The sequence below is a fragment of the Sparus aurata genome, chromosome 2 (genome assembly GCF_900880675.1).
Source record: "Sparus aurata chromosome 2, fSpaAur1.1, whole genome shotgun sequence".
Taxonomy (NCBI): Eukaryota; Metazoa; Chordata; class Actinopteri; order Spariformes; family Sparidae; genus Sparus; species Sparus aurata.
In genome coordinates, this window is record NC_044188.1 from 12706138 (window position 1) to 12730317 (window position 24180).

At 37.9% G+C, this 24180-nt stretch overlaps 2 protein-coding genes and 1 pseudogene across 2 annotated transcripts; all 3 read right to left on the reverse strand.

Annotated features, from left to right (window-relative positions):
• LOC115572940 (extracellular calcium-sensing receptor-like) lies at positions 1-2845 on the reverse strand. The gene is made up of 5 exons (XM_030403465.1): positions 2582-2845; positions 1606-2400; positions 1222-1449; positions 842-965; positions 1-215 (listed from the first exon to the last, which is right to left on the reverse strand). Exons 1-5 carry the CDS (start codon positions 2843-2845, stop codon positions 1-3), a joined length of 1626 nt encoding a protein of 541 aa, XP_030259325.1.
• Positions 2846-7587: 4742 nt separating this feature from the next.
• Positions 7588-12707, reverse strand: LOC115572200 (extracellular calcium-sensing receptor-like). Its single transcript, XM_030402049.1, has 7 exons — positions 12674-12707; positions 12012-12168; positions 11529-11817; positions 10605-11378; positions 10246-10473; positions 9947-10070; positions 7588-8501 (listed from the first exon to the last, which is right to left on the reverse strand). Exons 1-7 carry the CDS (start codon positions 12705-12707, stop codon positions 7588-7590), a joined length of 2520 nt encoding a protein of 839 aa, XP_030257909.1.
• Positions 12708-14831: 2124 nt separating this feature from the next.
• LOC115572208 (extracellular calcium-sensing receptor-like) overlaps positions 14832-24180 on the reverse strand; it is a 12852-nt pseudogene continuing 3503 nt past the window's right edge.

The window sequence follows — 24180 nt, forward strand, 5'->3', positions numbered from 1 at the left end:
TCAGGAGTTATTGGCTCTGACAACAGGAGTCTGTCTGTATCTGAAGAAAATGAATGCCACAACAGCAGTCATGCATGTTCCAAAGAGAGAAGCTGCTGTGAGCAGTGCTCCCATAATCTCTTCATATGAGAGAAACTCTGCCTCCTTCTTTACACAGGCATCTCTTCTCTCATTTGACCAGTAATCAGGGTGGCATCGCACACAGGTAATAGAATCTATGAAAAATAATATTGTAGCAGCAGACAAAAAAGAATGATTTCAGACTTGTTTTCATTTAGTTAAAGAAGGTTTTGAGACATGCATCACTTATCTTCTGACCGACAAAGTAATAACTGAAAAAATTGCCCTCCATGCTGGTTTTTAATGGAACATATGTTTTCATGTCACTTGCACACTGACTTTTATGCTTGTTTATGGTATTTTCCAGTGAAAGCATGTATGCACAGAACAACAAGAGGTCAGGAAGAGATCCTTGTTGCATACCACATGTCAGAGCAGCAGTATCCCTATTGCCAATCCACTTAGCGGGTGATCCAATGAAATAAAATGAGCAACTTCCTTATGCTGAGCTGAGATCATGTCAGTTCAGTCAAATACTGAATGTGTCTCAAATTTAAAAGTCCAGAGGGTCAAAGCAAAAGACATGTCTATTATTATTAATAATGATTTATACATGCATACATTAATATAGCTGATTTCAGGCTTATATATCAGTATTTACTAAGGACATTTTATCTTGATGTATTGATTTTATGAACATATTGTTTTTGTTTTGCTTAAAACAGTCATGAACATGAAATGTATACGTTGATGTTTGATCTTGCAATACATATTACTACACCTGTAGCATTGCTTATTTCTCCCTCTGCACATCTTAAACAGTCATAGCAGCAGACAGGCTTTCCTTTCTGCAGGACCTTGCGAGTTCCTGGGGGACATTTCTCACTGCAAACTGACAAAGGCACCTGCATGATAAAAATAGACACTTTGACAAAGTACTGATTTTGCAAGAATCAATCAATAATTTGAAGCATCAAACTCAAACATTGTAATACAGCGACAACAGATGAGAACATATGCATTAAAAACTAAAAACTGAAAAACTGCCATTTGCAATAACAGTGATCACATGGTATCTTAACTGTGGTGATGATAACTGTTCAAATTTGACAACCCGAATAGGTTTCCATTCACGAGTCCAATGATTACATTGAAGCTTACCTTTTGTGAGTTCTGTGCCCAAACTAAAGACTTATTTTGCAGAGTCAGCTGTTTGTCTGTAGGTAAAGATGCATCATAAAGACCAACTCTGACAAAGTCCACAATGCCATTTTCGTTTGGCTGCCAGTTCATAATTTCATACTTTGCGGCTGGGTCTCCATTCTCATTAAAGTAAACTTCATCTCCTTCCTTTGTTGTGAGCCGAATCTTTCTTATGTTCTGCAAAATCTAACAAGATATGCATCAATGGGGAGGGCATTATCTAAAAATATAATTTGCAGTTCAACTCTCTCAACATGACAAAAAACATTTATTTTCCTAAATTATAACCAATTTCTCTGTAAATGTAACCTAACATAAAAAAAGTGAATTAACTTAACTCACCGTAAATGGATCTAGCTGCACCTTGTTGTCACATGTTTTATTACAGCTGAGAATATTATGAAGTGCATGGGCCACAGCATACACTCCTTTATAAACATTGTAAAAGATAAGCACAAGCGACATATCAGTGAACGTGTTTTGCACTCCAGTCACATCTTCATTTCCAGTACATTCTGTCTGATTCTCTGCTGATGACTTTGATTTGTTCAACTTACAGCGAAACAATGTTTCCCAAAACTCTGTAAATAATTCATTACTAGACGAACTGAGTGGCTTCACATTCAAAATGAACTCTTTCATGCCACTGACATGTGCTTTGGGGATGGATAGGCCTATGGAACCATCCAGTATGTGATGCCTATCCACTGCTGCAATTCTGGAATCAGAGTTCCAACCCTCAGTGCCCACCCACTGGTACCCTGTCAAGTTGTGGTGAGACAGCTCATGTAGTAGCACATCCATATCCATGTGTGAGAGGAAAGCTACAATCACCTTTGAAGTGGAAGCTTTCATCATGTCAATTATCTTTTGTATTTTTTCTGGTGTATCTGTTCTGAAGAAAGGCACAGAGTACTCCAAACAGATACCCAGCTGCTGGGCAGTTTCTGTAAATATGGCCATGCCATTATTGCCATAATCATCATTTGATCTAATAGCTCCAACCCAAGTCCAACCAAAGTAATAGACCAACTGAGCCAGGGCTCTGCTCTGGTAGTAGTCGCTGGGTATTGTTCTGAGGAATGATGGGTACTTTTTTTTATCACTGAGACAAGCACAAGTTGCAAAGTGGCTGATCTAAAAAAGAAAATAGAAATATATTCTGAGGTAAGGATTTTACATAAAACATTTACAAAACACATCACAATTCTGAAAAAAACAAACAAAAAACCCCACTTTGGTTATGGCCAACTGCAAGAATTACAAAATAATAAATTTTGTTCACATATATAATTGCATTTTAACTATTCTCACCCACCAGTGGTATATGAAAGGGTCCGATTATAGTAGATATAGCCATGCAAGGAGAGGAAGAGGTCACTCCCAAAAGAGCCTGCACATTGACTGGTCTGGTACATGGTACATCGGAGGGTGCAAATACCATTTCATTACCAGTAGCTGAGGCCAGTGCAACAGTTACAACTCTTCCAATGGAGCCACATACATCATAGATCTTATATCCCAGAGAGATGCCAGGCAGTATGTGTGTGCTGTTATTAATCTCCGCTATGGCAAAGAGCATAGCCTGGGCATACTGGAACCCTCTGAAATTCAGACTAAACGCAGACAGTTATACTTGAAGGAAATATTTTTGAAATTGCAACCAATTTCTCCTTGAAATTAAAAGATTGGCATAACAAATCAAACTATTTGATGGTATTAATGCACATGATTCTCATCTCTTATCTCTTATCTTACTACTCAGATTGATGACATTGTACCTATTTTGTATCTGCAGGAATTAGATATTCTATATCTAAATACATTTCTTTGGTCTGATTTACCTGGTGCATTGCAATGGCAATGGTTTGTCTATGTAGGTGTTCTGTATGTCTTTCCAGCGGCTGTGGAAAGAGAAGATTCCTCCCAACACAATATCCCCATCCTTAGATATCTGTGGATTCTCAGGATCCCCTCTCCGCCTGCATACTAGCTCCTCAGCCTGAGTGACAGACACCACCAACAATAAATGTAGGAACGCCCAACCCTTTTCTGGCCACCTCTGTGTGGACGTCATAACATCTGAGAGAACTGAACTACCTTAATGTCAATCCAAAGGTTGCACTGATATTTATACATTTTGAAGTTGCATATTATCGTACAACAGTGATGTACACCTTTGAGGTGGGGTGAGAGGTGAAAAGTGCCCAAACAACAAAGGATTTGTGGCCGTTGCCTTATTTAAACGGTATATGGTTTATCAGACACCAATTTTCTATTTTTGCTCATAAGCACACAATCATGTTGATTAATTAATTATCAAATCATTGAAACACTGAACAACAATACAGGATAAGGGTGAAACTTCCAAGGTTAACTGAAATGGCCCACTGATTTATTTATTTTGTTAACTTAAAGGGATAGTTCGGGTTTTTTGAAGTGGGGTCATATAAAGTACATATCTATAGTCGATCTGTTTCCTACCGTAATCACCGATCAGCGCAGCCTCAGTTTGGAGAAGTAGAGAGCCGCTCCAGCCCAGACACTCAGCTTTGTACTGCAGTGAACGGGGTTCAGCAAAAAAGCGAAATTAACCACCTAAAACAAGGCTCACGTAAAATTTTTTACACCAGTTCAAGTGTACGTTGTATAGGTAAAATTCACACCGCTTTACATCACTGTCAGACCGCGCTTTCTTTTGGCACTACATTTTCTCAACCACAGAACCTTCGTATCCCTACGCATTAGCGTAACTGGGCAACAGCTGATCTGCGAGCGGCGGCTGGACGAGAGGTTTACTTTCATTAAAAATGAAACTTAACTCTCCATATCCTTCCGTATTAGCTCATGCGTAGGGATACGGGGGTTCTGTGGTTGAGAAAATGTAGTGCCAAAAGAAAGCGCGGTCTGACAGTGATGTAAAGCGGTGTGAATTTTACCTATCCAACGTACACTTGACCTGATATAGATTTTTTTAGGTGAGCCTTGTTTTAGGTGGTTAATTTCGCTTTTTTGCTGAACCCCGTTCACTGCAGTACAAAGCTGAGCATCTGGGCTGGAGCGGCTCTCTACTTCTCCAAACTGAGGCTGCGCTGATCGGTGATTACGGTAGGAAACAGATTGACTATAGATATGTACTTTATATGACCCCACTTCAAAAAACCCGAACTATCCCTTTAAAATGTCTTTTATTTATGTTCTTTGACCGCACTGCAACAGGCTTTAGAAAGAACAACGCAATGTAGCAATCATGCAGCCAATTAATGTTCGAGCATCTTTACACAGCAAGCCAAGGCTGTAGGCATGGAGTTAAATTAGGGAGTAAATCATTTTAAAATGTATCTATTAAAATGTCTTGCCACTATAACGTATTCTCTCCTCCTCTCCTCTGGTCACATTTTGTTCTTCTTCCTTTTGATAGCAATTCAGCATACCAGTGCAAGATGAGAACCATTCATAACATTTTACTTTTGCACACATAGAACTGCAGTACACAATAACTAAAACTGAAATAGTAAAGATAATGCCAATTTGTTAAATGTAACTATCACATTTACTAATGAGTTTTAGGAAGGAGGTGCCTGTCATCACTGGCAATTTATGTATATTAAATGGCATCAAGACGTTTGCCGCTGATCCTTTAAGTCCTATGAATTGAGAGACTGGACCTTCAAGGATCAGTCTTGTTTTTCCAGCACAAACCACATATGTCTAATTGAATTGAAGTCTGGGAAATTTGGAGGCAAAGTCAACACCTTGAACATGTTGTGAACTTATGTAACTGTACCATGCATCAAGGGAAGACTCGATTAGTGTGTTGAGCTTTGCTAACATTGCATCATCTTTTATTCAAGTTTGCTCGTGTGATGGCTATGGCTAGCTGTTCATGTGTCATTTTGAATTAGCCCCCCTTACTAAATTACTGTCTTTTTGCTAACATTTATTGGTGCAGCTAAAGGCACTGTAAATTGTTAACGATACATTCAAGAGAATGTGTGACTGCTGTTCAGCAAATACAATTGAAATGTCGTTTAGATAATGCCCAACTAGAATGTGTTTGTAATCTACAAACATCACTGGCAAATGTTAACTCAGTGTAGTCTGTTATGCTATTGTGGTGTATTTGGGCTTGTAACTAAAGGACATTGAAAATACAATGAAGGAAAAAAGCACAATGTTATTGACAATGTTTTAATCAAAACCTGATCCAGGAGGATTATATGTAGAGTAGTTAAGTTTCCCAAGTGGGAAACATGCATTTCAATGGTATGCGGGGTTCTACTTTAACCCCACAAAACAAAAAAAAAAAGGTGAAAATTGAATTCTGTAGTAATCCAATGACTTCAAAGAAACAAAAAAAAAGTTGAGCAATACAGTTAAACCTCTCTGTCTCAGACTTCACCCTCCCTGTAAACACCATTGCAAGACTGACTCTACCAAGCCAAAATGGCCCTCTTTTAAACCAAAAAAACCCTCCCCTGGGCATATCCACTTTTACAGAATTAATAGAATAATGATATTAACTGGCGGAGGAAACATCTACAGGCGGTTTAAACGTGAGTGTGTTTTACACATTAAATTTACCTTGTTATCTAAACATTTCCCCATTAACAAAACAAATGATTTGGCCACACGATCACCATGAAAATAATAAAACATTTTTATTAATGGTCCCTGGAGATGCACGTCCCGCTCTTTTTAAGGGTGGAAATGGTTTTCCCCCCGTTTTTCCTGCATGGCCGAGGACAAGGTGAATGTAAAGCATTTCATCCAATTGTGAGTGTGTACTGATTGTGTGAGTCTGTATGTATCCAGCAAAGCTGGACAAACAAGTATGCACCCTTGATCACGGTACTAAACAGTTGGATGGTAATGGAATGGATAATTATGGGATGTTTTTAACTCTGACGTAAACGGGTCAGAGAGCCATGTGGCAGGTGTGGGTGTGTGTGTGCACATGTGTGCATAAGCACGTGAGCTGCTCCGTCACAGAATCCTACGGAATTTCCAAGTGAAACCTATGGGATTACATGTGCAACCCAGGGATCACATGTGAAACTCATTGGGATCACATGTGAAACCCATTGGGATCACATGTGAAACCCATTGGGATTATATGTGAAAATATATTGCATGTTAAATATATCAAAAAGTCATCAATCAGGCCTCACTGATTACTGTATAATAACACACATTTCGACTTTATTCACTGACTTTGGTGACACTGGATCATACTATATGGATTAAATGTTTTCTGGTTTTTACTCCAATGTCCTCTGGCTGGTCTGCCTGAGCCATCAGTGATGTACAGAGTTTGCTGATGTAGTTGGCTGTACTTGCTGCTAAAAAAACACTTACAGCAGCTAACGGTACCAAACACAAACTCTGAGACTAACTGTAGCCAGTTTGACAACAGAAAATTCAGTAGGGAGGTGGTTTACAGAGTTTAGCTGCTGTTAGATGGTGTTACAAGTTGGCTCTGTCCTGTAACAAAAGAAGAAACTTTACCTTGATAGGCTATTAGAGGGACACAAACATCACTTTGAAGTGCTTTAATTTGGCCAAACTACAAATTCACAACATGTGCACATCTGTAATGAGTATCATTAGTCTGAAGAGTGGATTGTTGAGTGTGTCATATGGTGTTTGTAAAAGTAAGAATGTGAATATTATACATATGGAAAGCTGGACTTTCCATGAGGTCTGGCTTGGTGAAGGAGAGAGAAATAGAACATGGTCTGCAGTCATCTTAAATGCAGGTGAGCCAGGTGGTACAGGTTTGCCACATCTTCCCTGACAAATCACTCCACTCCATTTTTACAGGAAATATGCAAATAGCACTCCACCATCCATTTCATGGGGACTTAATACCCATGTAAAACCCTTTTGAATCCCATGTAAACCTGTCTACTTTATGTGAAACTCATGTAAAATCTTGCAGACAGAAAGACGTGTGGGTTTATACAAAACATGTTTTTCTAAAATTTCCTCTAAAATGTTTTCTCCAGTTAAACACGGATGAGAGCTTGGACTGCAAGCTGTCATGTTAGAGGGTTAAATGTTTTACATGGGTTTAATATGGCTTTCACATGTAATCCCATAAATTTCACATGGGAAAGACCATGAACATGTTATCTGCTGGTGTTCTCTACATGTGCTCTAAAGAGAACCACATATCATCACCTGTAGTACCAAAATTTCCATGTGCTCTGAAACACATGCAAAATAGAATAATATTTATAGTTGTCCCATTTCTCTCTCTCTCTCTCTCTCTCTCTCTCTCTCTCTCTCTCTCTCTCTCTCAAAGACAAAATAACACATTATTCAGCATGATTTTGGTGCTCCCTTCCCCATCATATTCTTTTTTGTATTCTTCTCTGGTTTCAGTAAGATAATATAACATTTTGGAATAAAAATACAAATGAGCAGTCCAAAACTTGAAGCCAGAATAGCAAATATCTCCACAGCTACGCTGAACTTCCCAGGAGAGCTGACATATGCTGGGATAAAAGTGATCCATACTGCACAGAATATCAGCATGCTAAAGGTGATAAATTTTGCTTCATTGAAATTATCCGGCAGTTTCCGAGCCAGAAAAGCAAGAATAAAACACAACATAGCCAGAAGTCCTATGTACCCAAGTACAGCCCAAAAGCCTACAGCTGAGCCCAGAGCACACTCTAAGATGATTTTATCCTTGAATATTTTAAAATTCTCAAAGGGAAAAGGAGGAGAAATTGTTAACCAGAGGATGCATATGATAACTTGTACAAGAGTGAAACCCAGGACACTGAGTTTCTGCTGTGCAGGCCCAAACCATTTCATCACATCACTACCTGGGAGTGTGGCCCTGAAGGCCATTAACACCACTATTGTTTTCCCCAGAACACAAGAGATACAGAGGACAAAGGTGATGCCGAATGCTGTGTGTCGCAGCATGCAGGACCACTCAGAGGGCCGGCCGATGAAGGTCAGAGAACACAGGAAACACAGAGTCAAGGAGAAGAGCAGCAGGAAGCTCAGCTCAGAGTTGTTGGCCCTGACAACAGGAGTCTGTCTGTATCTGAAGAAAATGAATGCTACAACAGCAGTCATGCATGTTCCAAAGAGAGAGGCTGCAGTGAGCAGTGCTCCCATAATCTCTTCATATGAGAGAAACTCTGCCTCCTTCTTTACACAGGCATCTCTTCTCTCATTTGACCAGAACTCAGGGTCACATCGCACACAGGTGACGGAATCTGAAAAAAATTATATTGAATCAGAGGACTAAAAATAATGATTTCAGATTTCTTTTAATCAAGAAGGTTTTGAGACATGCAGAACTTCACCTCTGAATGACAATACCGACAGAAGTTTCGATCCTTAATAGAAGAAACCAAGTTTGCGTTCTAACTACTTTTGATTTTATCTTTATATTTCACCTTAAAAACTGTTTACCTTGCCTTATTTGGTGTCATTTCTTTCAGCACAACCTCACATGTGTGACTTCATAGTTATTTTTTCATTTTGACATACAGTATTGACATATTTGACCTTAAACCACACAAAAAACATAAAATCCGAGTAGGAAAAAGATAGATTTTTTACTGTGACAAACACACGCATGTTTAACGAACCATTTTCATAACTGAGATTGCAAATATAAATTGTTATTTTCTGAATGTGTATATGAGTTTATTGAAATTTACCAAATTATATACATCTATTTACAAGAAAATGCAGGCAATGCCTCAGGCTCAGGTTTCCCTCTGCTCCCAGCACAAAGAAGAGCTGCACTGTCTGCTCCACATTCAGTAGTCTCCTTATTGTCTTGACACATAAAACAAAAAAACGACCACACTAAACACTAAACATATTATACTACACACTAAATATACACTGCAAACACACTAAATGTCACAAATCTATTAAGTCTCAAAACCGTATCACTTATGCTGTCTCTCTTTCGCCTCTGTCACTCCCACAACTTTCCCCTCTTCCTCAGCAACCAAATGCCATGCGTTTACATATCGTTTTTTGATTGGTTGATGTGGTGCATTTTTACACCAAAAGGAAAGGGGGTAGCCATGTTTTTTGTTGCCTTGCAAGCACTTTCTGTTTGCAAGCACTTTCCTTTGAATAGCTAGTTTTTACTGTTTCTTCTTGCACTAAAAACGCACCAAACGTAACAACAATATTCAGGAAAAAGCATGGCGTAAATTATTTATTATAAGTCTGGTTTTACTTTTATTTCATTTAAAAACTGGTATATAGTTTGTGGACCGCACTTTTGACACAAGTTAAAACAGAGACTCAGCGAGGCTAGATTTTGAATAGAAGCAACACATTATCACTTAATAATTGAGTTAATTATTAAAAATGTCAATTGACAATTTAATTTATTTTAATTTATTTTATGTTATGTTTATATTGTGGTTTTCAAAAAAGGAGAAAAAAAAAAAAACACTGTCAATGCATTTTTTTCACAGTTTCAGAATATGTCACAACAATTATGCTGACAATTGTTTTCTTTATGCTGCAGCAATTAAGGTAGCTGATTTCATGCTTATGTATCAGTATTTTTTTAGGACATTTTGTCTTGATCTATTTTTTTTTTACATATTGTTTTTGGTTTTGCTTAAAATAGTCATGAACATGACAATTTAAATGTTGATGTTTGATCTTGCATCAAATATTACTACACCTGTGGCGTTGCTTATTTCTCCATCGGCACATCTTAAACAGTCATAGCAGCAGACAGGCTTTCCTTTCTGCAGGACCTTGCGAGTTCCTGGTGGACATTTCTCACTGCAAACTGACAAAGGCACCTACAGGGACAAGTAGACAATGACACTTTGACAAGATACTGATTTTGCAAGAATCAATCAATAATTTGAAGCATTGGACTCAAACATTGTAATACAGCGACAACAACTGAAAACATATGCATTAAAAACTAAAAAAATTACCATTTGCAAATACAGTTTTCACATGGTATCTTACCTGTAGTGAGTTCTTGGCCCAAATTAAAGACTTATTTTGCAGAGTCAGCTGTTTCTCTGCAGGTAAAGATGCATCATAAAGGCCGACTCTGACAAACTCCACAGTACCATTTTCTGTTGGCTGCCAGTTGATAATTTCATACTTTGCAGCCGGGTCTCCATTCTCATCAAAGTAAACCTCATCTCCTTCCTTTGTTGTGAACCGAATCTTTCTTATGTGCTGTAAAATCTAAGAAGATCAATGTAAATCAATATCTGACAAATGTCTTAGCAATATGAATAACTGTAAAAAGAAAAATAAATCTATATTGAAAAATCAGTCTTAGGTGTTCAACTCACCATAAAATGATCTAGCTGCACCTTGTTGTTACATGTTTTGTTACAGCTGAGGATATTATGAAGTGCATGGGCCATAGCATACACTCCTTTATAGACATTGTAAAAGAGAGGCATGAGTGTCATATCAGTATATGTGTTTTTCACTTCAGTCACATCTTCATGTCCAGTACATTCTCTCTGATTTTCTACTGATGAATTTAATTGCATGAATTTACAGCTAAATAATTTTTCCCAAAACTCTGTAAACAATTCATTACTTGATGAATTGAGGGGCTTCACATCCAAAATGAACTCTCTCATGCCACTGACATGTGCATTGGGGATGAATAGGCCTATAGCACCATCCAGAATATGATGCTTATCCCGGGCTGTAGTTTGGGAATCAAATATCCAGCTCTCAGTACCCACCCACTGATACCCAGTCAAGTTGTGGTAAGACAATTCCTGTATTATCACATATAAATCCATGGGGGAGAGGAAAGTGACAATCACCTTTGAAGTGGAAGCCTTGATAATGTCAACTATCTGCTGTAATTTCTCTGGTTGATCTGTTCGAATGAAAGAGGCAGAGTACTCCAGACAGATACCCAGCTGCTGGGCAGTTTCTATGAATGTGGCCATGCCATTATTACCGTAATCATCATTTGTTCTAATACCACCAACCCAAGTCCAACCAAAGTACTTGACCAACTGTGCCAGGGCTCTGCTCTGGTAGTAGTCACTGGGTATTGTTCTGAGGAATGATGGGTACTTGGTTTTATCACTGAGGCAAGCACAAGTTGCAACATGGCCGATCTAAAAGACAAATAATCAATATCCCAAGATGATAAAACATTTACAATGCTGAATATGATTTGGATGACTTCCACTTTTATTTGACTGTTTGGAAGAAATAACTAATAATAATCAGATCATGACAATTTAATGTATGCAAATCTTACCCACCAGTGGTATATGAAAAGGTCCGAGAAGAGTAGATATTGCCATGCCAGGAGAGGAACTTGTTCCCACAATATTAGCCTGAACTTGGGTACATGTTGTGTCAGACGATGCAAATGCCACTTCATCTCTAGTAACAGAGGCCAGTGCAACCCTCACACCTCTGGCAATGGAGGTACAATCATCATAGAACTTGTAGCCCAGAATGATGCCAGGCAGTAGGTCTGTGCTGTTATTAATCTCCTCTAATGCAAAGAGCATAGCCTGGGCATACTGGAACCCTCTGAAATTCAAACTGGATGCAAACAGTTTTAAAGCATTGCAAATGCAACCAAGTTGAACAATGAAACAACATCATAGTGAATAAATAAATTCAAGCATTTGACAGATTGTTAAAACATAGGGAATATCTGTCATTTTAAAATGCTTTTAATCAGTCGTTGCTGTTAGGTATTTGAAATGAAAATAACATTGTCCAGTCTTATTTACCTGGTACATTGCAGTGGTTTTGGTTTCTGAATGTAGGTATCCTGTTTGGCTTTCCAACTTCTGTGGAAAGTGAAGAAACCCCCCAACATAATGTCCCCATCCTTAGAAAGCAGCGGGGTCTCTGGATCTCCTCTCCGCCTGCACACTGACTCCTGAGCTTGAGAGAGAGAAATCACCAACAACAACTGTAAAAGTGCCAAGCCCTTCTCTGGCTGCATCTGAGTGGACATCATCACATCTAACAGAGCTAAACCACTGGGTGGCATCACATGCACCTCAGTGTGAATCAAAAGTTTACACTTGTACTTATAAAAAAAGGAACAGTGATGTTTATCCATGTGTGCGTACAGAGTGGGTTGTGAGGAGGGAGGTCCCCGAATAAAAACATATTTTTTGCCATTTTTTTTTTTTTAATTTGAAAAAAAAAAAAAACATGGTGGTGATGGTTGTGGAATCAGTATGAGTTTCTGGATTAGGGTTTTATATTCAAATGTACTTATAAATTATGGTGGTCGCAATTTATTTTAAACTACATTAATATGATGTTATAAGCTGTACTTTATGTCAAATTAAACAAAGAAAATATAAATAATATGGTCTTCAATAAACAGTAAAGAAAAAAGAAAAAATGAAGACAGTGATGTTAATCTATGTGTACTCACCAAGTGGGATGTGAGGAGGGAGGTAACCGAACATCGTTTTTTTTTTTTTTTTTTTGCCATTAGGCTATTAGTGCACTGCAATATGTGCAAAATCATATTATTGTTAAAAAGGAAGATAGTACATTATATATCATTGGTCTGGCCAGCTGGCCCTAAAGCATAATTGTTTGATGACCTGGTAGTGAGACTTAGTAATTGGCTATCTTTCTGGGCCATTTGGGCGCAGTACAATCAGACTTGCATACAATGTTATCATATTGTTAAGTTAACATTGTGTCATCACAATGACATGTGTATGAATGTGTGTGTGGCATTTTTCTCTTAAAGCAGACAGAGGAGGATAAGCATTGATTAAGAGTCACATTTGTGTCCACCTGATGAACGTCTCCAGTTTTAGCTCTGTTTTAATCTCCATTAACTCTTCAGCTGTGAATTTTGTCTGTCTGACATGTGGTGATGGGCAGGAGCACATTAGATTTGTTGCTGAGTATAGCCTGTGAAGGCTGATGGCAGCAATAATGAGGCAAGATAGTATTAAAAATAATAATTGTATGTTAATAACTCACATACAATACACAATAAAACAGCCTGTACAACACATAGTTATTAGTAATTAATTTTCATTTTTGTCATTTTGGAGTTGTAAGACCAAAAAGTCTCATGTTATGTATGGATAAGAAATCATTCCTTGTACAAATGAAAAGATTCAGTTGAGCTAGTTGTGCTGAGCCTTGTAGTCAGCAGTCAGAATAACACTTCAGCAGAACCAAGAGGAGCAGTCTCAACAAAGACATAGCTTTTCACTGCTCTAACGGCCGTACCAATCAGCTCTGCAGCACATTGGAGAGCAAACTGAAAATGTTTTTGTCTTTACAAAATTACGATTTTATTTCCTGACCAGAATTACAATAAACATTAATAGCTGTGGAATCAGTAAGGAATTCTGGATAAGGGTTGTATATTTATTTGCACTTATAAGTTATATGGGTCGCAATATATTTTAAAGCACACTAATCAGATGTAATAAGCTGTATTTTATGTCAAGTTAGAAAAAAAATATATAAATAATATAGTCCTAACTAGACAGTAAAGAAACATAGTTATACTCTAAGTAAGCTAAAAAGACATAATTAGCCACAATTTGTGGCAAATTAGGAAAAAAATTGAAATGACACGGACGTGATTAGAAAATATAAACAATAATACAAATAATAAAAAGATACAAATAAAACTGTTACGCTATGCCTTAACTAACTAGTGAGGAGTAAAAAGACAAATTGGATATCAAATCGGACAAAACATAGAAATAACAGGCAACTAAGTAAGTTATTAACCATACATGTGAATCACATTGTAGAGAAACCCCTTATATTGCATGATTAGGCCTATAATGTATATACTTAGACTACTATAACAAATTATGTTGTAATACGAGACCGAATAGGTGATTCTCATATACATATGCAATAAAAAATCAAATGCAATGCCACATCAAATCCGAAATATATTCATCAGACACTACACTTACTACCAAATAATACCATAGACACCACTCTTAATGCTACCAACATGGACCTACAATGGCTTAATTAGACAACGCAGACTGTAATTTGACAAATATAGCACCATATTGCCAATGGTCAGACAAAGAACATAGCTCAGAGGATGGTACATTTATCTGTGCTCCATGTTACATGCAATAGTTCATGTTATTACAGGGTAATTTGTTGCTGTTTACAAACTTGTTAGTACCTTATGAAACTTTCGTCAAGGTTGATTAGTGACATTGCAAGAAAACTGTTCAGCAAATTACAGCCTGTGTAATTAAAAGATTGTAGGTCAATGGTGGTAGCATTAAGTGTGGTGTCTGTCACAATTTGGTAGTAGGGGTAAAATAGCATGTTGTTAATTTGTTTTGGAATTTATATCTGATATTGCATTTGATGTCTTATTGAACAATCTTTTGATGTTTAATATATGAAGTGTGTTGTATTCTGTTATTTCGATATGCTATGGTAAGGAAATTATGTGCATTGGAAAATTGATAGCATTACAATTCATGTCCTCATTGAAATAAAGGTAGATGTCTATTTGACAGTCTGGTTAGCAAATTATTGTGTGTGAGGACAGAAAATGCCTTTGCCACCTTATCAAGTTGTCAGGCTGATTTTGGTGCTCCCTTCCCCATCATATTCTTTTTTGTATTCTTCTCTGGTTGCAGTAAGATAATGTAGCATTTTGGGAGTAAAGATACAAGTAGCAGTCCAAAACTTGAAGCCAGAATTGCAAATATTTCCACAGCAACACCGAACTTCCCAGGAGAGCTGACATACGCTGGGATAAAAGTGATCCATACTGCACAGAATATCAGCAGGCTAAAGGTGATAAATTGGCTTCATTGAAATTATCAGGCAGTTTCTGAGCAAGAAAAGCAAGAATAAAACACAACATGGCCAGAAGTCCAATGTACCCAACTACAACCCAAAAGCCTACAGCTGAGCCCAGAGCACAATCTAAGATGATTTTGTCCTTGAATATTTTTAAATTCTTGAAGGGAAAAGGAGGAGAAATTGTTAACCAGAGGATACATATGATAACTTGTATAAGAGAGAAACCCAGGACACTGAGTTTCTGCTGTGCAGACCCAAACCATTTCATCACATCACTACCTGGGAGTGTGGCCCTGAAGGCCATTAACACCACTATTGATTTCCCCAGAACACAAGAGATACAGAGGACAAAGGTGATGCCGAATGCTGTGTGTCGCAGCATGCAGGACCACTCAGAGGGCCGGCCGATGAAGGTCAGAGAACACAGGAAACACAGAGTCAAGGAGAAGAGCAGCAGGAAGCTCAGCTCAGAGTTGTTGGCTCTGACAACGGGAGTTTGTCTGTATCTGAAGAAAATTAATGCAGCAACAGCAATCATGCATGTTCCAAAGAGAGAAGCTGCAGTGAGCAGTGCTCCCATAATCTCTTCATATGAGAGAAACCCTGCTTCCTTCTTTACACAGGCATCTCTTCTTTCATTTGACCAGAAGTCTGGGTGGCATCGCACACAGGTGATAGAATCTGAAAAAAAAAAATTGACATTGAAGCACAGGTCCAAAAATAATGATTTCAGATTTGTTTTCATTTAGCTCAAGAAGGTTTTGAGACATGCAGCACTTAACTTCTGACCGACAAAATGAGAACTGAAAAAATTGCACACTGGTTTTTAATATAACTTACATTTTCATGTTCTCTGCACACTGAATTTCATGTTTGTTTATGGCATTTTATTGTTCATGAAGCACATATGCACAGAACAACAGCTGGTCAAGGCGAGAGCTTTGTTGAATACCAGAGGTCAGAGAAGAGCTCTTTTTCTACAGCAGCATCCCTATCGCCAACCCACTTGATAGGTGATCCAATGGAATAGAATTAGCAACTTGCTAAAGCTAAACTGAGATCAAGATTGATAACAACTGAACAATCTTCAAATCCTCTATAAGTTAAATATTGTAACTTTAATGAGGGAAGTTTTGCTAGTCTGACATCAACAGAAACAGGATTGAAATGTATGAGATTTTGATAATTCATAGAAGAAACCAAGTGTGGTTGAACAAACAAGGAAAAAACAAAAAAACATTTACAAGACGGGACTCAATTTTAAAAGTCAAGAGGGTCAAGGCTACAGTTTCTAAAGATAATTTATGATTTCTAACAACTAATGAATTAGAAAAAATATATACATTTTCTATTTCATTTTTTTCATTTTATTCATTAATGTTAATATTGTGATTTTCATAAAAGGAAAAAACACCCTCACTGTCAATACATTTTTCACAGTTTCAGAGTATGTCACAACCTCAGCAGTTCAGATGAAAACTATCTGCATGCTGAGGTGGAGGGAACATACTGTGAGCCTTTTTGTAATAGGAGTATGCTTACAATTGTTTTCATTACAACGTTTAGGGCAGACAGATTTTGAAAAGTAGCAACACATTATTACTTTTATGATTAAGTTTTTGATTAAAAATGTCTGGGCTATGAGTCATATTGATTGTACCAAATAAAACACTGCTGCTGACAATCCATGCTGCAATCCCTCTCTTTTCAATGCATGTGAGGCCTGAGAATGACTGGGATGAAAAAATCTGGCTGCTGAAATCTTTTCAATGATTTTCTCATACGTATACACACTTTGAAAGTCAAGTTTTTTAGGAATACTTTGTGTTTCAATTAAATTGTGATTTTATTAAAATTGCTAGGCATTTCCGAGACTGCATTAATTAATGTAGCTGATTTCAGGCTTTTGTCAGTATTTTCTGAGGACGTTTTATCTTGATCTATTGATTTTTTAACTTACTGTTTCTCGTTTGTTTAAAATAGTCACATGAACATGACAATTTATACATTGATGTTTGATCTTGCGTTCAATGTTACTACACCTGTGACGTTACTTATTTCTCCATTGGCACATCTAAAACAGTCAAAGCAGCAGACAGGCTTTCCTTTCTGCAGGACCTTGCGAGTTCCTGGGGGACATTTCTCACTGCAAACTGACAAAGGCACCTACAGGGACAAGTAAACAGTGACACTTCTACAAGGTACTGATTTTGCAAGAATCAATCAATGATTTGAAGTATCGAACACAGAATTGTAATACAGCGACAAAAGCTGAACACGTATGGATTAAAAACATAAAACGAAAAAATTGCCATTTGAATTACAGTGGTCACATGGTATCTTACCTGTAGTGAGCTCTGGGCCCAAATTAAAGTCTTATTTTGTAGATTCAGCTGTTTCTCTGCAGGTAAAGATGCATCATAAAGACCGACTCTGACAAACTCCACAGTACCATTTTCAGTTGGCTGCCAGTTTATAACTTAATACTTTGCTGCTGGGTCTCCATTCTCATCAAAGTAAACCTCATCTCCTTCCTTTGTTGTGAACCGAATCTTTCTTATGTGCTGTAAAATAAGAAGATATACATCAATATAGATCAATATCAGACAAATGTCTCAGCAACATGAATGACTGCAAGATCTTTTTTAAACTAAAACATCAGTATTTGGTGTTCAACTCACTGTGAAAGGATCTAGCTGCACCTTCTTGTTACATGTTTCATTACACCTGAGATTATCATGAAGTGCATGGGCCATAGCATACACTCCTTTATACACATTGTAAAAGAGAGGCATGAGTGTCATATCAGTATATGTGTTTTGCACTTCAGTCACATCTTCATGTCCAGTACATTCTCTCTGACTTTCTTCCGATAACTTTAATTGTTTGAACTTAAAGCTAAATAATTTCTCCCAAAAGTCTGTAAACAATTAATTGCTTGATGAATTGAGAGGCTTCACATCTAAAATAAACTCTCTCATGCCACTGACATGAATAGGCCTATGGCACCATCCAGAATGTGGTGCTTGTCCAGGGCTGCAGTTTGAAAATCAAAGATCCAGCCTTCAGTGCCCACCCACTGATACCCAGTCAAGTTGTGGTGAGACATTTCCTGTATTATCAAATATAAATCCCCAGGGAAGAGAAAAGTGACAATGACCTTTGATGTTGAAGCCTTGATAATGTCAACTATCTGTTGTAATTTCTCTGGTGGATCAGTCTGAATAAAAGAGACAGAGTACTCCAGACAGATATCCAGCTGCTGGGCAGTTTCTATGAATGTGGCCATGCCATTATTACCATAATCATCATTTGTTCTAATAGCTCCAACCCAAGTCCAACCAAAGTATTTGACCAACTGTGCCAGGGCTCTTCTCTGGTAGTCATCACTGGGTATTGTTCTAAGGAATGATGGGTACTTGGTTTTATCACTGAGACAAGCACAAGTTGCAACATGGCCAATCTAAAGGACAAAATAAATCATATCCCCAGATAATGAAATATTTACAATGCTGAATATTTTTATGACTTCCGCTTTTATTGCACTGTTTGGAAGAAATAGCGAATAACAATCAGATCATGACAATTTAATTTATGCAAATCTTACCCACCAGTGGTATATGAAAGGGTCCGAGAACAGCAGATATTGCCATGCCAGAAGAGGAAGACAATCCCACCATATTAGCCTGCACTTGGGTACAATTTGTGTCAGAGGATGCAAATGCCACTTCATCTCTAGTAACAGAGGCCAGTGCAACCCTCACACCTCTGGCAATGGAGCCACAATCATCATAGAACTTGTAGCCCAGAATGATGCCAGGCAGTATGTCTGTGCTGTTATTAATCTCCTCTATGGCAAAGAGCATAGCCTGGGCATACTGGAACCCTCTGAAATTCAAACTGGATGCAAACAGTTACAAATAGTTGCTAATTCAACAAAGTTGAACTATGAAACAACAAAGTAAATAAATCAATTAAATAATTTGACAGATAGGGAATATATCTCATTTTAAAACATATTTAGTCAGTCTTTGCTGTTAGGTATTTTAAATGTAAATAATATTTTTCAGTCTAATTTACCTTGTACATTGCAGTGGCTTTGGTTTCTGAATGTAGGTGTCCTGTTAGGCTTTCCACCTTCCATGAAAAGCGAAGAATCCCCCCAACGTAATGTCCCCATCCTTAGAAAGCAGCCGTTCTCTGGATCCCCTCTCCACCTGCACACTGACTCTTGAGCTTGAGAGAAATATATCACCAACAACAACTGTAAGAGTGCCAAACCCTTCTCTGGCTGTGTCTGAGTTGACATCATCACATCTAACAGAGCTAAACCATTGGGTGGCATTACATGCACCTCAGTGTAAATCAAAAGTTTACACTTGTATTTATACATTTTTGAAAAAAAACAAAAAAACAAACACAAAAACATTGATAAAGAGTGGGTTGTGAGGAGGGAGGTGCCCGAACTGAAAAAACTTTTTCCATTAGTTAGTGCACTGCAATGTGCACAAAAGCACACTATTGTTAAAAAAATACAGCTCAAGTCAATTCTTAAGGAAGATAGTACATTATTAAGTCTCATTCCCAGGTTGTCAAATAGTTGTAGGAACATGTCCTTTTTAAACAGCTTTATATCACAGGAGATGCGATCTTCAGGTCCACACAGATTTCCCTCTGACCCACTTTCTCTGACACCCTAATGGCCTGACTGTCTCCCTCCCCCTCTCTCCATTCACACTCTGATAGTGAAGCGACAACATGTGCCGGGCAATAAACATTTCTTTGCGAGAAGGGACTGCTGGCTGAGTTCACAAAGGGGGGTTGCCAGACCCCAAAGGATTATCGCTGAAAGTGGGAAGATGACCATTTGTCACCTTAAGTTCCCTCTTACCTGACTTATATAGGGTCTATGTTAACAAGACACTGGACATCTGAGACTCAGAAAGGTCTCCTTTAACGTCTGGATATTGTTCACTTTGACGGACTGTTTATAATTCAGTGCTCAGTGGTCACTGGGAAAAACAAGGTCCCAATCTGTTATACCAGGCTTGTCATCAACAGATATCCTCCACATCTGGCATGAGCCATCAAAGTGCCACAACGTGTGAGTTATGACACTCAACCCAGCCAGAGTGTCTCTACATTCCCAGCAGGAGAAAGGAAGAACTTAATTTGTGTCTTAATGCTAAAAGGGTACTTAAATGTAATCTCATCTTTTGCAGGACAAATTATTCTTAATCAGCTGGATGAGAACCCAAACATACTTTTTCCCCCTGTTTTCTGAGCTTAAGGAAACTACAGTTAGTAATTTCAGATTTAATCTCTGAAAGTGTGATGGAGCCACAGCTCCACCTAGTGGTAAGTCCAGGTATAGTTAAGAGGAGAGTTTCTGAAACGGACGGACTTTATATTTGTACTTATAAATATGGTCAACTACCTCCAATGTATATTCTTGTACCAAAAGTTGAGCTAACCTTTTTCGAAATGTTTTTAAGCCATCAGTGCTGCTAAAATCGTGTGCAATTGTGTGTGTGTGTCTTGTTATAACCAATGACTTCCCTTTTACTTTATTAGGCAATTCCTGTCATGTCCTTTTCATGTTTATGTAACAAAGGTTGATGTAAAGACCATGGTGGATTTAGGTGAATAAGTCGATCGTGATCTTAAAACGTTAAACCGTTATTATATTTCAATAAGCAATAAGTTCGCAATATGAGCTGTAATATGAGCTGTGATGTCACCGGAGGAAGTGACGTGCCAGTCCACCCTCAATTCTGCCTTCAGCGTAAGTGTAAAAAGAGCAGACTTCACGTTGCTCGCTCTCTTCTCCTCTTTTTCGTAACCCCTCCTGTTTAATCTTTTCTACGACGCGTTTAAACTTATATATTTCAAAACGTAATCTCCGTACTTTGCTTTGTTTGCGGCTCCGGACTTTTTCTCCAGAGATTTGTATTGCTTCCAGAACTCTTACTAAGCAACACGCCGTTATTTTGAAAATAACTTCATTTCGAAACCGAAGCAAGAACGAGATTAATCCTTTTTGTACTCCTTTATATCGCCAAGTATTGCAACTCAGTAAGCCAGAAGAAGCTATTTTTGTTTTTGTATTAAGTAACTAAGACGGACTCGCCAGGCCAGCGTTTCTTTCCCCGTTATTTTTATACATGAAACCTAGTCGATATATGTTCGGAGCTCAGCAATAATCAGCTCAAGAAAGAGACTCTGACCAGAACTCGTGATTATTATAAAGTCGGTGCAGTTAACTGCTCAAGAAGCCGTGAAGAAATCCACAGCCTAGAGAAGAAATAGCATCCGATCGTACCCGGGCCGCCTCCAGCGCACTCAAGCAAGAACACTGCTGGGCCAGTAGCTGTCCTCAGGTGAACCAAGACGGCATCGCTCTACAGCGGCTCTGAAACCGCCGCCGCCTCCCTGCACCAAGACGAAGCTGCTCCAGACAGTCCGGAGTCCGGGACCCCACTCTTCTTCAAACCAAGTAGGCTGAAACATTTCACACGACAAGAGTCACACTCGAATGAGATCAGAGTTGGTGTTTGTGGAAGCTTCGAATATATATAGATCTATATTTCACAAATTCAAAGCCCTCGCCATATCGCCTCGATTGAATAAACATTAATTCGTAGTGATAAATTATCGGTTACTTACACTAAAACCCACCATCGTTTAGAATTCATCTTGTCCTCATTTTATTTCACAATTTCTGTTAATGTTGTCACATATTTGAATCATTATTTCACATCCTTTATTCTGCATTTATTTAGTAAATAAACATATTTAACCGTATGTCGTTGTCTGTGCTCTTTTACCAGTAATTAATTATCCCTTTTTATCAAAGTAGTGTCTCCTACATAGTGATGCTTTGGGGTGGCCATGTCATTGGCCTGGCCAGCTGGCCCAAAAGCATCAGTGTTTGATGACCTGGCAGTGAGACTTGGTAATCTATCTTTCTCTAGAATTGCCTACTTCAGCTTTACTTGGTTTGTTTAACTTCATTTGGGGCCATTTGGGCGCAGTGCAACCAGACTGGCACACAATGTTATCACATTGTTAAGTTAACATGGCTATTATGTCATCACAATGACGTGTATGAATATGTGTGGCATTTTTCTCTTAAAGCAGACAGAGAAGGATGAGCATTGATTAAAGTCACGTTTGCGTCCACCTGATGAATGCCACTTCAAAATCAACTCCACTTTGAGCTCTGTTTTAATCTCCATTAACTCTTCAGCTGTGAATTTCTTCTGTCTGACATGTGGTGATGGGCAGGTACACACTGTAAGTTTTACATTTGTTGCTGAGTATAGCCTGTGAAGGTTGATGGCAGCAATAGTGAGGCAAGATAGTATTAATAATAATACTTGCATTTTAATAACTCACATACAATACAAAATACACAATAAACCCCTTGTACAACACGTAGTTATTAGCAATTCATTTTCATTTTTGTAATTTTGGAATTGTAAGAAGAAAAAGTCTCATATGTTTTGTATAGATACGAAATTGTTCCCTGTACAACATTAAAATATTAATTTCAGCTAGTTGTGCTGAGCCTTGCAGTCAGCAGTCAGAGTAACACTTTAGCAGAACCAAGAGGAGCAGTCTCAACAAAGACATAGCTTTGCACTGCTCTTATGGCTGTACCAATCAGCTCTGCAGCACATTGGAGAGCAAACTGAAAATGTTTTTGTTTGTGCAAAATTAAGATTTTATTTTCTAATCAGAATTATAACAGACATGATTAATAGTTGTGGAATCAGTAAGGAAATTCTGCATATGGGTTGTATACAGGGGCAGCTGTAGCTCAGCAGGTAGAGCAGGTCAGCTAATGATTGGAAGGTTGCTGGTTCAAATCCCAGCTCTGGGTTTAGCTGAGCTGCATGTCGAAGTGTTTTTGAGCAAGTTACTGAACCCAAAATTGCTCCTGATGTGGCAGGGGAGCCCTGCGATCAGCTGGTGACTTGTTCATGGAGTGCCTGTCCTCACCAAGAGAAAGCTGGGATTGGCTCAAGCACAAACCCCTGCGACCCCATAAAAGGGATGAAGCGGTTACAGACAATGGATGGGTTCTGTACTTATAAGTTATATGGCTCGCAATATATTTTAAAGTACAGTAATAAGATGTACTTTATGTCAAATTAGACAGAAGAATATAAATAATATGGTCTTAACTAGACAGTAAAAAAGAGTAAAGTAGTAGAGTAAACTAAAAATACATAATTAACCATAATTTGTAGCAAATTAGGCAAAATCAGAAATGACACGGACTTGATTAGAACATATTAACAATAATACAAATAATAAAAATATGAAAATAAAACTGTCACGCCACGCCAACTAGTCATTAGTAAGAAGCCAAATTGTATATCAAATTGGACAAAAAATAGAAATAACAGGCAACAAAGAAAGTTATTAACCATACACTTAAATCACATTGTAGTGGAACCACTTACATTTCATTATCAGACCTATAATGTATATACTTAGACTACTATAACAAATGTTGTTCTAATATGAAACTGAATAGTTGATTATCATATGCATATGCAATAAAAAATCAAATGCAATGCCATATCAAATATAGAATATTCAACAGACCCTACCCTTAGTACCAAATAATGCCATAGACACCACACTTAATGCTACCAACATGAACCTACAATGGCTTGATTAACAACGCAGACTGTAATTTGACAAATATAGTGCCATATTGCCAATAGTCAGACAAAGAACATAGCTCAGAGGATGGTACATTTATTTGTGCTCAATGTTACAAACAGTAGCTCATGTGATTACAGGGTAATGTGTTGCTGTTTACAACCTTGTTAGTGCCTTATTAGACTTTTGTCAAGGTTGATTAGTGACATTGCAAGAAAACTGTTCAGCGAATTACAGCCTGTGTTCTGTAATTAAGAGATCGTAGGTCCATGTTGGTAGCATTAAGTGTGGTGTCTGTGTTATAATTTGGTAGTAGGGATAAAACAGCATCTTATTAATATACTTTGGAATTTTTTATGTGATGCCTTGCATTTGATGTCTTGTTGAATAATGTTTTGATGTGTAATATATGAAGTGTGTTGTATTGTGTTATTTCAATAA